Source organism: Nesoenas mayeri (assembly GCF_963082525.1).
Source record: "Nesoenas mayeri genome assembly, chromosome: Z".
NCBI lineage: Eukaryota > Metazoa > Chordata > Aves > Columbiformes > Columbidae > Nesoenas > Nesoenas mayeri.
In genome coordinates, this window is record NC_137542.1 from 10993577 (window position 1) to 11007491 (window position 13915).

Consider the following 13915-nt stretch of genomic DNA (forward strand, 5'->3'; position numbering starts at 1 on the left):
GCGCGGGCAGAGCTGCGCACTTCCGTTACAAGGTACTCTGGGAGATGTAGTGTCTGCAGGCTCCGGGCGGCCGGAAAGAGATTCCCAAATCTCGCGATAGCGGGCGCGGCGCGGTGCGGTTGCTGCGATACGGGCTTGGTCGCCTGCGGTGGCTTCTGCCTTTGAGGCCTCCGGTGAGGGGACGGGGCTGCTGCCCCGGGAAGCGGAGCCCGCGGCTGGCTGCGGCTCCGCGGGGCTTCCCGCTTCTGGGGTAGGGGCCGTGGGCGCTGCGACCTCCGCGCCTCCTCGGCTGCAGGCGCCCTCAGCCGGTCTGGTGCGGGGGGCGCGGGGGTTTGTGTCGCTTCAGGGAACAGGGGAACTTCCCGCCTGTTTGTGTCATGGCCAACAGTTCCACCACCTCACAGGCCCCTTCGAGCAACTGCCTGGCAGTTTCAACGACCCCCCGGCTGCGTCCGGGGAGGAGCTGCTGAGGGACTGATGGAGGCTGCCGGGGCTTGCCAGGGCTGGCACAGTCTGGGTTTGCATTGGTGTCTGGTGACGCCTGCAGGACTGTCTCCAGAAAACCTAAATGGATATCTGTAACAGCTCTTCGCTTCTGCAGTGTTTCATGACAGACTTGAATTCACGGGCAGATGCTGAAACACTAAAAGCCACAAGAGTTAGCAGGGATTACCTGTTTAACAATATGAACTGGGGACTGACTGATCACTGAAGACAGACTGCTGTCTCCCCTTACTGAAGGACCTTCTCTGGTCCTTTCTGAACACTGTGTCTCCTACCATGCTTTTCCAGCAAGGAAGTGCTTTGGCAGTTTCTTAAGAAAACTGAACTTTTAACAGGGGGAAGAATTAAACTTTAAAGAGCTGATCTCTGGTAGTTTGTGCAAATTAAGTGAGTATTTCTATCCTTCTTTCCAGGGAGAAGTTCAAAAGGGAAACAATATGGCCAGCAGTCACAGACCTCCAATAACTCGTCCTTCTTCAAGAGCAGGAATAAGTCTGACCACAAGGCCTACCTCTTCATCAAGGGCTCCATCAGCAGCCAGAATAGGAACAGGGGTATGTTAAAGAAGTTGATATTAACTTCAGTATATATAGATTTTTATCTTTTTGTTTGTTTGTTTTGGTAACGTGACCAGAGTGATGATTTCTCAGGAAGAATTTTAAGATTTTCATTTTGGAGAGATTTTTATTTTCTAATTTTGACCAAAAGGGGTCAAGGAGGTCTTGTATCAAGGGTTCACCTGGGAGACCTTAATACCATTGATGCTGTGGACAGAGGGAATAGTGAGCAGCTGCTCGAAAGTAATCCCTTACCCTTCTGCAGTGAGCATTTGACTGGAGCTTTGTTTACCCGAAGAGATGTAAATGCCAAAAGATTCTTATAGGAACAGTATAGAGACTAACTTAAGTTTTTAATGGCTTTGGTAATTGCATAAGGATAATAAATTCATAATTCAGAGTTGGGAGGTTTGTCGGGGTGTTTTTTTGTTTGTTTTTATAGATGCCTCCTAGTACATCGAGACCTGTTTCTCGTGGTGGTTCTTCGACTACTGTAGGAGTCTTATCATCTCAGATTAAAGTTGCAGACCGTCCAGTGACTCAACAGGGATTAAGTGGAATGAAAACTGCAGTGAAAGGTACTTTTTACTGAAAATAGCCATCAAGGTGTCTGTAAACTTTTTAAATAATTCTTTAGGTTTTTAAAGGAAAACTTTTCATAGGTGAATAAACTGCAGAATTAATATATATGATTAATAAGAGTAGGAAAAAGGAACTTTACAGCATCAAATGGTGTCTTGTCACTGCAGAATAATTAAAATACTATGTTATATAGTAGCTGTATAGCTGGAAAAGTAATGTTTATATTCACAACAGTTTAAAATTAATTTCTGCCTTTGTTTCTTTAAATAAGCCAAAATCTGATTTAAGAACACTGAGAAGATGACAGCTCTCTGCCTGCACATTGTACAGATTGTTTTCATAATTTACAGTTCATTAAAATAAGGAGGTTTTCTAGTAAAATTTCATCTTATTCTCCTTTGCCAGGTCCTCAGAGGCAGATAATGGATAAAACATATTACCTTGGACTGCTGAGGTATGTCTTAACAACACATTCAAACTGCAAAAGGTTTAATGCTCTGTTCCCTTTCTGACATTGTTTGTTGTGCTTAACAGTAGCGTAGGATAAGCGGTGTTCAGTTATAATGAAATCTGTTCTCTTATAAGAGTTAAGGTCATTTTTCATATGGTTTGTAGGAGAAAAGGAATCATATGCTTATGTCCGAGTACAAGTAGATTCCTTTGAAATTTTAATATTAAGCTTGCTGACTTAAATGCAATCCCACAGTGTTACTGACAGGAGGGTCACTGATTCTGAGTTTCCACCCTAACGCTGGATAGGTTTGATAGCTCCATCACAAACTAAGCCCTTTTTATTGTAAACTTCAGGTGGTTTGCTTGGATTATCCATTGAGCTAATGCTGATGAAGGCAAAGCCTTGCAGAAACTGTATTTCATGTGCTGCTTTGTCAGTGGATCATACTGCAGTATTGAATAAACCCTCCTAAAAGATGTCATTTTAACTATGGATGATATCCACTTTCTGTGAAGTGTTACCATGATTTTTTTTTCCTATTTGAGAATAATTCTAATCTGTTTCACCCTCAGAGATAAAAAGCTAATTAAAACATTTCATATCCAGGTTTTCCAAGAACTACTTAGGACTTTATCTGATACAACTACTCTGCTATTTTCCTCAGCTATCCAGCACTTACTTGAAATACTGATTTGAAACAGTGCAGTGTAAGAAAGGGATTCTGATTGCACATCTCTTATAGTAAAATATAATTTATCTTCTATGTGTGTTTTAGTTCTAAATTCAAATATTAATGATTCTTTTTGTTTATTTTTTTCAGAAGCAAAACAAATGAGCTCACAGCAGAAATTAACAAGCTGCAGGAAGAAGTAGAAATGTACAAGCAAGAGAACTCTGCCTATTTGACCTATGAAAAAAGGTGAGATGTACTGCAGCTAATACAGTGCTAACTTTATCAGTCACAAGACTATTCTCTGGTATTGTGCAGGCTTCAAGGAACCATTAAATAATTCTTTCATTATTTTATTTTTACATATATGAATTTTCCCATCTTAAGTTTGGTTTTTTGTTTTGTATTTAGGGCAGAGGCTTTAGCTGGTGAAATCAAAGAATTTCAAGGTCAGCTAGCAGACTACAACATGGTATGCTGCTATCACATTTGATACTGAATGCTCTTCTTTCTCACATTTACTTTGTACTGCTTTTGCTTTACTTCAGCATCTTTTTTACTGCCTTTTCTCTTTTAAAAATGTGCAGGTTAACAGTGCTTTTTATTCAGCTATTGGAAGAGGAAAAGATGGAAACTAAGGGAAACATAAAAGAAAAAAGGAAGTATACTATACATTAGGAGAAGTGGTTGTACATAGATTTAAGAAACCACTTCTGCATAATATTTGTGGGTTTTGTACAACTATATATAATGATGATTACCTCTGAAAACTACATGTAATCTATTAAGATTCCCAAATAATGTTTTTTCAGTTTGCAATAACAGAAAATTTCTATGTTTTCATGAGCTCTTTGTGAGTTGCTACCTATTTGTGTGATGATTTTTTAGTTGTTGTATGTATTTTAAAAAAGGAGAGCAGTAACAGGTTGGAATTCTGTCTCATTTCAGGTTGTGGATATACTTAACACCAATACAGATACGGCAGAGGTGATTCGAGATTACAATATGGTAAGAATTAAGATATTTGCTATATTTGAACAGTGAAGTGATGTGTGTTGTGTACTTGGTGCTTCCAACGTATGACATATATAAAAAAGCATAGCACTAACTTAAAACTTACACATTTTTTCTGGCTAAAAAATACTGACCATAATATTGGCAGCATGTTTGTAGTGAGACAATTGTCTGAAGTGTTGCATTAACAGCCCCGTGATAGTTTTCTGTGTTTTAGGTTAGAGAAGGCCGCCATCCCAACTCAAATGATGAGTGTTAAAATGTATCCTTTATTTGACTGGGAAGCATAAAACAGTAGTCCTATGAAAAGCAAATTCACTAGACTGCACGGCATTGTAGAGCTGCCTGGTCAGGAAATTTAGTTCTCTTTTTTCATCTGCCTTTTAAATTACTCCATTGTAATAAATATTAAACAGGTCTTTGCCATGGCCAACCATAAAATCTATGGGCTTTGTTCTTCCTTTCTTTATTTCATAACGAAGAGTATTCCTCTAAATATTAAGCTGTGAATTGTATTAAGCATGTTTCATTTCTTATTATCACTTTGTCCATAAGCAAAATAAACTAGCCTTAGGAAAGGTTATTTTGGTACCTTGAAATACCACCGGAGTATTTCTCAGTCAAACCATTTTTTCCCCTACATTTGATTGAAAAATAAAGTCACAATGTCTGTGTCATAAAGAGAAGAATGCTTTGCAAGTGTTAGATTTTAATTTTGTTTGTAGTCTTAAAGAGTATTTTACTAAGTATTCCAGGAATAGATCCTACAGTAATAGTTAGTTAAACTGATTTGTTACAAACTTGATTATATTTCTTTTTCAAACGAAAGATGCCATCTTACTTCCTTTGGTTTCCAGTGGAAGACCGCAATTTCTGAAGGTCTTTCCTGAGTATCAACTGCAAAAAACCCCTGGAGCAGGGGACTTCTGCTGCTCCTTCCTCTACTGCATTCTGAGCATCCTCTTGTTCATTTAAAGCAAACTTCTAAGTTGTGTTTAAAATCTGTATCATATATTATATCAAAAGATTTTTTTTTTTTTTTTTTAAGTTGAAGGTTCAGAATGACCGAGACGCTCAGAGCGTGGATAAAATATTCACAGAAAGACAGGCGTAAGTACATGAAGTATATGCTTTTCCAAAGGTTTAAAAATCATAACTGAGCTTGGCAAAATCAAGGTATTATGAAATTCAGAAGTTCCTTAACAGTGCAATGCATGCCACAAGTGACACCTGGGCAATTTCAAGGTGATACATCACTGCCAGGCTGCAGCTGGAGTTTCCGGTTTTAAACTCTGAGTAAATGCTGTGGTGATACTTACCATGTCATCCAGGAGGAGTTAGGTGTCTGTGAAGACTCTAGTCTCTTGATAACTTGCTGTCAAGGTTCTGAGTTTTGGAGGTTGTGTTACAGAGTAGCAGAGTGGGGAAAGCCAGCAGAAGTGGGCACTGGAACAGAGAATTCTGGCTGCTAGAGTATGGGTGTGTGGAGGGGAAGAAGAGGACAGTGAGATGTTTGCAGTAAGAATGTGTCAGCTTGTGTAGTGATAGGCTGAGAGGGTGAGTTTCTGATATGTTTAATCTAGGTACAAGAGAAAGAGGGTCCTGCTTGTTGCCAGAAAGAGCGATGTCAATTACGAGATTTTATGTAAAGTAAGCAATTTTTAAAATGGTTTACCATTTATCATAGAATAGTTTGGGTTGGAAGGGACCTTCAAAGGTCATCTAGTCCAACCCAAACTTAATAATAAGTCTCTTTTCACTAATACTGCAGTTTTCAACATCGCAAATGTGTCTATCTCTGAATGCATTTTTAAATGTTAAGGAAATATTAAGAGAAAAAACTTGGTTCAGTGGCAAATTAAGACATAAAGACATTAGATATGCAGTAGTGATAATTTATGTCTGGACTGTATGTAGACACGTTTAAGAGAATGGAGCGATTGGTGTTTCTTGCTCTGCTAATGCAGGTGAAAAAAAACCCAAATGCTCTGCTCTGATTGTGTTAGTTTTGCCTACTAGACTACTGAGCTGTGACACCATTGATTTGGATTTAGTCCTCACTCTGGTCTGGTCTGCTTCAGCATTTTAGAGAACTTGCTTGTGCTTTCTGGACTTTTTCCCAATTAAAGCATCAATGACAGTGCCAGCTTCACAAGGTACTTGGTAAAGACTGGTTCATGATGAGCAGTATACAGTAAGCTCTGCCCCTCACCATAAATAACCAATTAGATTTTATAAAAGGTGGATTACGAGTATTTTTTGCATGTCTTGAACTATTTGTTGTGATACTAATGCATGCACATCACCACATTCTCTAGCTTCATAATTCATGTGGTAATACCTTGTTATGGATTTGACAAGATGAAAGGAGATGGGACTTCTTAGCTTCATTTTGTATTGTACTTCAGTAGTGTAAGACGTACAAGTGCACTTACAGTTTTCATAAGTCATAAGTCAGTTCATCATCCATTGTTTAAGACATTAACTCTCCTCAGTTACATAAGAGTCTATATCTATATATTTATCCTCAATAAATCCATCTTCCCCAGGCACAAATGCATGAATTTTCTCAAATATTACTGTGGCATCTTCATTGTCTGTACCCGATACTGTAGGGGAAGAGCTCATGTCAGCTGAGAACTCCTGTTCAAACATCTCTGAGTCACGTTCTTCCAGACGACGGTGACGGTAGCTGATCAGATGTTGATACCATGTTGGGCATTTTATAGCAGTAAAAATCAGAAGCGTAGTGCTTAGGACAAACCCTAGGACACCTGCTAGGAAGGTCCAGCTTTTGCCAAGACGTGGTAACTCTTTAAAAAACAGACAGAAAAAAAAAAAAGAGTAATTTTTGTGAGAAATACCAGCAAGAACTCTTTGATTTATTTTTTTTTTTTTGTAGTTAAATTGAGAACTCGTAAAATAAATAGTGACAGGCAGTTATACAGTGTCTCAAAAGCTTTAGTAGAGTGTTATTGCTATGCTATTGGGGAGCCAATAACATCATATAGACCAACACTGCATATACATCTCATATTACCTAGCAATATAAATCCACCATGCATATTTATAAAAAAATAATAGTTTAGAACTCAGATAAAGTTCTGAGGACATCTAAAAGATCAAATAGTCTTTTTTTTCAAAATTGAAATTCCAAGATTGGGCTTTGGAAAAAAAAAATCAGTAATTGACTTCAAATTCTATTTTCCAGGCTTAAATTTCTGCATGGTGGTGATGTCCACACCCTAAAATATTACATCTTTTCTTTGACGTATCCTTTCAATTGTATTTCTTTTATAATAAAAGTTTCAACAGACTGTAGTTGCCAGTAGTCTTTATGTATAAGCTGGTTTCGTGTGCTGGCCACTGTCCTAAAATCATTACAGCTGCTACAGCAGAAGCATGTGGCAGTGATGGCTTACAATTTGTGTATGTGCCTAGAGACTGATATTTCTTTTGCGTTGGCCAGGAGCTAGAAGTAAATCTTTTCATTATAGAAGAGTGGAGTACAACATAAATTTGCATGTAAAAAGAAAGAAAGAAAAAAAAAACTTTACCAAAAGAAAAGCTAGAGTATTACAGAGCGATGCTGGATTTAATGTCAAAAGATGAAGAGAAGTAAGCAGACTGTCATTGAAATTTTCCAAGAATATGGGATAGGCACATCTACGTCCTTTCCACTGAACAGAGTTGAGGGCAGGAATAAAATTAATAAGCTTACTCACATTTTAAGAAGACAACTATATCTAGAAAGCAGTTAGTTTGGAAGAAGTAATTGATTTTTTTTAAAGGTACTTGTCTGTTTCTGTTAGGAAGAGATCTGGACAATTATCTAAATTTCAGCCCTTTGAAATTGTGTCATCAGTTTGTACAACCATTTGAGAACTCAGGTGTGGTTTATCTGTTTTTAACATTTATTCAGCAGAGCTTAAAATTCACCACAATGTGTCTAGTCTACCAAAACCTGGAAGTATTCTTGCTCCATAGCTCAAGCTTTTATGGAAGAATTACAGTGTACTAGGAATACAAAACAGTATGGAATCATGGACCAGCAAATCAAACAGCTTGTAAGCAGCAAAGCAAAACATTGATATATTACCTGCATGTGTTCCATTGTTTCCAGTGATGTTTTTTGGAGTCAGAGTTGTTAGTAAGGCACTCCTTCTAAGCTTAACGGCAGAAGTGGAAGTGATAGTGTTTTCTAAGGAAGCTTTTTGAGTTTTGCAGTCAGCTAGTAGGATGGCTGCTGTCTGGATGGAGAATCTTTCCTCGGTGTTTGGAAAAGTACATGTAGTGTTGTTTTCATTTTCTGTGAATGTGACCAGTGGAAAGGTTGTGAGATACTGGTAATTAATTGGCACTCTAGTCCAAAAAATCCTCATGGACAACTAAGGTATTACTACAAAATATGTTGATGGTGAATATTATCCAGGTCAGGGAAAAAAAAAAAACCAAGATAAGGCTACTTGATGTAAATGAGCATCAACTGCTGCCCTTAGCAACACTTACCAATTGTCACTCCAGAGGCAGTTAACCTGATCTGTAAATCAAGGAGGTCACAGGAGCAAGTCCAAGGGTTTCCAGCTAAAACAATTTTAATCAATTTCAAAGATGATTTTATAGCAAAAGATTTCAGCAAATTATAGTGTAGGTTTAGAACAGTCAGACTGTTTAGGGAGGTAAATACACCTGAATCTAGTTGAGTAATCATGTTATAGGATAGATTCAACACTAACAGTTGATTTAATCCTGCAAACGCTGCTTTATGAACTGTGCTAATCTGATTGTTGCTGATATCCAGAATTATGAGTTTTGTCAGATTGCAGAAGCTGTTATTATACAGTAGAGTAATCGCGTTTTCATTTAGATAGAGTTCAGTGAGGTTAATAAAACTTTGAAGAATATCTTTGTCACTATCTTTTAAAGTGATTTTGTTATTTTTCAGGCTTAAGTTAGTAACATTTTGGAAAAGGTTAGTGGGGATATTAGAGAGGTTCTTTCCAGACTCCTCACAAGTGACCTGTGGAAAAAAGAGAATTACAACAATTAAATACTATAGGAAAGTTCTGGTGATTAAAGTGTCTCAGCAATGACTATTAAGGGCATGAAAAATCTTTCCTGTATTTTTTAATGCCAGCATTTTAAAAGAAGAGTTCTACGGCTCTTCATGCCATTTTATTTGTGTTCCTTAATATGCTCATAGTCTGGTGATACAGGGGAATGAATCCTCCTAGTATATTGAGACTTAAAGTTCCAGATCACTTAGTGCTTAAACTGTTTGAGATGCAAGGCTCTTTATGTAATGATCATCCAGAATATAGCCAGTTTGGCATGCTATTTTGGAATCAGTAGGGCTATCTGCTTTAGAATTCTGTGAGCAGATTGGCTGGGTAGAAAATTATTCCTCTCCCACATAATCTGGAAAGAAGGTGTCTTAGAGGAAGTCAATTCAAGGCTGAAAATCAATACAAGTATGCTTTTTCAAATATACTGTTTTGTTTTAAAACCAGCTATGTTTACTCTTTAAAAACATCTTTGGAACAGACCTTCAACAAAACATTAAGTATATATTTTTATATATTTAGCATTTTTATATACGCTATATACAGATATGCTTATATATGTACTCTATGTATATGCTTTTATATATATATATATACCACTTCATTTTGTTTGTCTGGGTTGAAGTTTAGCATAGCTGCAGTCTTTTCAGGCTTGAGAGTGTTTACTCTCAACACGTTGAAACATTTTTTGTTCCAAAAATAGTAGATTTCTGTATATGTGAATCTATACATCATTGCAGACTACCATTCAGTTTCAACATACTTGAACTGTCCTTAAAGGAAAGTACTGGAAGTACTGGAAACAGATTATTTGTATTATACCTCTTCCTAAATAAGTAGACTCTGTTCAGCTTGTTAATGCTGTGACCAGATTGAGTCTAGATAGCTTATTTTAAAACACATGTCGGTGAAGTGCTTCTTCTACATGGTATACACCCAGTGTGTGGGGGTTTTTTGTTGTTTTTCATGTTTGTCCCAAAGATGAACAAGCAGTAGATGCAGTACCAGACCTGTAGGCAGTGAGTCAGAGCAAATAGTTTTATCGCTTAACTGCTAATCAAGACTTCTTCCTTCTCCTCCATTCCCCAATGCATACAAAATCCACTAAATTAATCACTGAAAAATAACTTTCAAAATGTCTTACATACATTTGGACCTGAGTTGCGCAAGTACTAATTCAATGAATCTTTCTAAGTGGAGCAGTAGTTCACTGTGTCTACATAACTGTTGCTTTTTAGTTCATTTCCAAAAAGATAAAGGAGGCACTACTGTTGTCTACAAAGAGATTTAACTGAAATATAAAACCATCTCTAATATGTTTCAGTGTTATTTACCCACTTAAAATGACTGTTAGCAGCTAGTTGTCCACTGTGTGGAAAACCATGTCTTCTTGTTTGTCTCTATGTGCTTCTTCCTTTGGGAATTTTATGTTTACAAGGTAGTTTTTTAAATGCATTTAGCTTCTAGTGTATCTTTCAAAAGTAAGAACATTTACATACACATAAAACTTACCATTTGAGAAGTACTATTGCAGTCAGCAGTGACTGAATTCAGAAAGAGTGTTCCAGCCCAGATCAGAAGCCAAGAGAGTTTCATGTTTAGAGCCTAGCAAAAAACAGCACTTTTGTCCAAGACCAGAATACCAGTGCCTTCCCTAGTGGTAGTTCACCAAATTAATAGATACTGTTCTTTCCATGACAATTTAATGGATTTTGTTCTACATAGGTGTTACTAAATGCAAAATTAAGAGGCAAAACATAGGTTATCAGAATTAATGCATGCAGCTTTCACTTAATCGACCCAAACCTAAAATGCAGTGAGTAGACTGTATTAGCAAATACTAAAGGGATTGATTGGACAAATTAGTAGACAACAGTTTCATAAATAGATAAAATTAATAGGCCAGGATGTACTCATTAATATTCCTATTAAAGCAGTTATGGGTACTGGAAGACTATGATAGGAGTAAACTGCAGAAAATATTTAGGCTTCTGTGCTTTCTAAATAATTTCTGTTGTTGCACTAGATTAATTGTTGGTTTATCCAGTCAGATTTATGTTCTTACATAAGTTATTAAGCAGGGAGTTTTTGCATTTTTAGTTAGTAGATTGATATTGTAATCTCTTTCTTATACATAGTATAACATAGATCATATGACAAATGGTATGACATTAACTTCTCTCAGAGAAAGTGTCACTTATGTGTCCTCTTTGAATTAGGCATTATTTGCAAGATCTACTAATTTTGAACGTGAATGTTAAACCATCTCTATAAGATGTTAAATCAGTCCTTGTTTATTTCACACTTAAATTAAAGTGTTTTGTAAAAGGTAGATTGTCCCTTTGTTTTTACACTTTTTCTTAAGCATCTGAAGAGGAAGGACAGTGGGCTAAGTGAACCTCAGTATGTCCTTCCCAGATTCCTGTCTTCCAGGTTAAAAAAAGACTCAAAAGATAAGGTGTAAGATACTTGTTTACAAGTGCTTATTGTATTATAACTTGAGCTGTGGAGATTATTCACTGAATTTAATATAGAAAAAGGGGGAGATTACATAAGGAAGCTCAATTGCACGAACAATGCTAAATATAGACAGCCAGCCAGATTCCTTAAATTCCACCAATCCTTAAACAGAGTGCTAAGGAGGCCTTTGATCAGTATGGAGTAAATGAGGTCACAGAACAAATTGCTCAAGTCTAATTGATTGCTTCTGTACATTTGTATGTCTGAGTACTGACCTTATTCACCCAGCTGAATCATCCTGGAAACTTACTAGCTTCTTAGAAAGAAGAAGGTAAATGCCACTTAACACTGTTCTGATCTATTGTGCTTTTCTACTGCTGTCTGAAATTTACATTAAATACAAAAAGAGTTCATAAACCTTTTTGTTAGACATTATCAGTGACAGGGACAAGGGGTACTAGCAGCAACAGCCAGTGTGGTGTTATATTCTGCATCAGGTGTTGCTCTTGTCCATGGCAGTACTGGTGGCCTTCATAATTTTTGGAGCCAGTTTGTATTTTCCTAGTGGAAAACATGATGCAGTTTGAGGACTCCAGATGTAGACTACATTAACAGTTGGATCTCGGGGCTTACTTGGACTTCAAAGACATCACTTTCAAGATGTTCAGAAACAAGTGGGCCTTAACCAAGCAATCTAGAAACACAGAATAATAGTACTATTGTAATTTACAGATTAAAAAGACTGTCTTTAATTGAGTGGGGAAAACATATTAAAATATTAGTTTAAAAGTCAGTCTGTAAGTTAATAACAATCAAATTGAAAATGAAAGTTAACTTAAAAGTTTTTCAAAACTTCAAGCAAAAAGTTAATATGTCTCAATGAAGTGAATGCCATTGACTTGAAAAATCCTTTCCTGTCTAAAAATTCGTACTACATATGTCTAGGTCAAAAACATTGTTCCTGCTTTTTACTTTAGTTTCTACTGAAAAGTTACGGAGGTTCTTACAAATTTGATTTTCTACATTACGTTTGTGGGAACCCTTATTATCAGTAGAAGAACAGGAAAGCATCTGTAATTTTAGTGACAGTTTAGCTGTTTACTAGAACTAGACTTTAAGGATTGCTGTTTAAAGTAATTGCTTTGGAAAGAAACTGAGCCTGGCAGAACACTGGTAATACCTTGACATTTCCTTGTAAATAAAAGCATTTTCTTAAAAAGTTTTCCCCTGAAAACTTTAAAAAATGTTATAATTTAATGGGAATGTAATTCCTATTGTTTTTCTTACATTTGTAAAGAAAAAGGCAGATTTGGGGAAGTAATGGACTTTAGATAGTCTGGTAGTCTGCTTTTCAGAGAGGAAACTGACTGTTCCCTGGCTTTCTACTGAAGTAGAATTTACTTAACAACTTGGCATGTTCAAGGTTCATAGTAATTCCTGCACTTTTAATGTAGATCTCCAGATGTATTTGTTTTGAGTCTAGCAACAAAATTACACTAATAAATCTTTGCCTACATTTTGAAAAAGATCTGCCAAGGTTCTTACCTTTCTGTTGCTTCTTAGAGGCAGCATATGTACATATGTGTAGATTTTGCAGTGCACTGACAAGAAATAATACGGTGCAACAGCACTTTGTTTTTGTTCAACCTTTGCACCTGATGAATAAGCAGGCAGTGTAAAAAAAATAATAAACCTAGAAGATCCTTAGCAAAAGATTGACCAGGTTGAGCAACTTCTTATAATCATCTTGAATTTAATTGGTTCTGCAGCCAATAGGGAAGTCTAATAGTAGTATGCTCAAGTGTCAAGTTCCAGATCATATAGGAAGAACTGAGTTAAAATGCCACAGGGAATTTACAAGTAAGTTGGGTCATAGTCAATTAAAGAAGTGATGGAGACAGAAGAAAACTTGCATTTTTTTAAGTCATCAGTCATCAAATGAAGAAAATGTCAAGATATTTGCATACTGAAGTAAAGGTCTCTAGTAGTTAGCTAAGTCTGTGTTAAGAAATTCTTGTGTCGTAGAAACATCAGCATCAGAGGAGCTGTGTGATGTGGTACATAAAGCTCATTATTACAAAGAATTACAACTGCTAAGGACATCTGCTATATGGGCTATAATTCAGGAAGAAATTCTAAAAACAAATGATACTTGCTTCGATTTGAGTTCATGTCTATATTCAGGGTGAAAAGGGGATTATATTGATAGACAAGCACTACGTTCAATAAATTTTTTCATGCATTGGTGCCCATTTTGCACAGCATCAGACTACAAGACGGTTCAGTCTTCTCTCATTCTCCATTCCTTTCAAATATGTGGCTGTAGAAACCATTTTACTTTATTATTCCTCTTTGATGTTGTTGCCACTTTGATTTTTTGCTTAATATCTCTGCACATTCTGCAACTTTTCCAAGCCTCAGCCCCAATTTGGTTTCATCAGTAGTCTTCAAATTACTTGTGGTAATTAGTTGTCTTCCTGTGACAACCATTGCTGATGCTTTTATTGCCTCTTGGAAAATCACTGAGTTTTGACCTTCTGTCAAAAGATTTCTACCAGAGAAGATGAATCACACCTAAGTTAGACACTTCTAGTCTCAAGGACATACTGGA

General features: G+C 36.7%; 2 protein-coding genes across 2 annotated transcripts in view; one reads left to right on the plus strand and one right to left on the minus strand.

Annotated features, from left to right (window-relative positions):
- The first annotated feature begins 129 nt into the window (after positions 1–129).
- The window catches only part of IFT74 (intraflagellar transport 74), a 38293-nt gene continuing 24507 nt past the window's right edge, over positions 130–13915 (plus strand). Inside the window, exons 1-8 of the mRNA XM_080363071.1 lie at positions 130–173; positions 918–1058; positions 1504–1639; positions 2049–2097; positions 2918–3016; positions 3179–3239; positions 3716–3775; positions 4830–4891. Coding sequence (XP_080219197.1) covers positions 942–1058; positions 1504–1639; positions 2049–2097; positions 2918–3016; positions 3179–3239; positions 3716–3775; positions 4830–4891 — 584 coding nt within the window. The 5' untranslated portion in view covers positions 130–173; positions 918–941. The remainder of the gene's footprint in view (positions 174–917; positions 1059–1503; positions 1640–2048; positions 2098–2917; positions 3017–3178; positions 3240–3715; positions 3776–4829; positions 4892–13915) is intronic.
- LRRC19 (leucine rich repeat containing 19) lies at positions 6263–12876 on the minus strand (the record flags this gene model as incomplete). Its single annotated transcript, XM_080363070.1, has 5 exons — positions 6263–6594; positions 7881–8090; positions 8291–8801; positions 10357–10449; positions 12850–12876. 5 exons carry the CDS (start codon positions 12874–12876, stop codon positions 6263–6265), a joined length of 1173 nt encoding a protein of 390 aa, XP_080219196.1.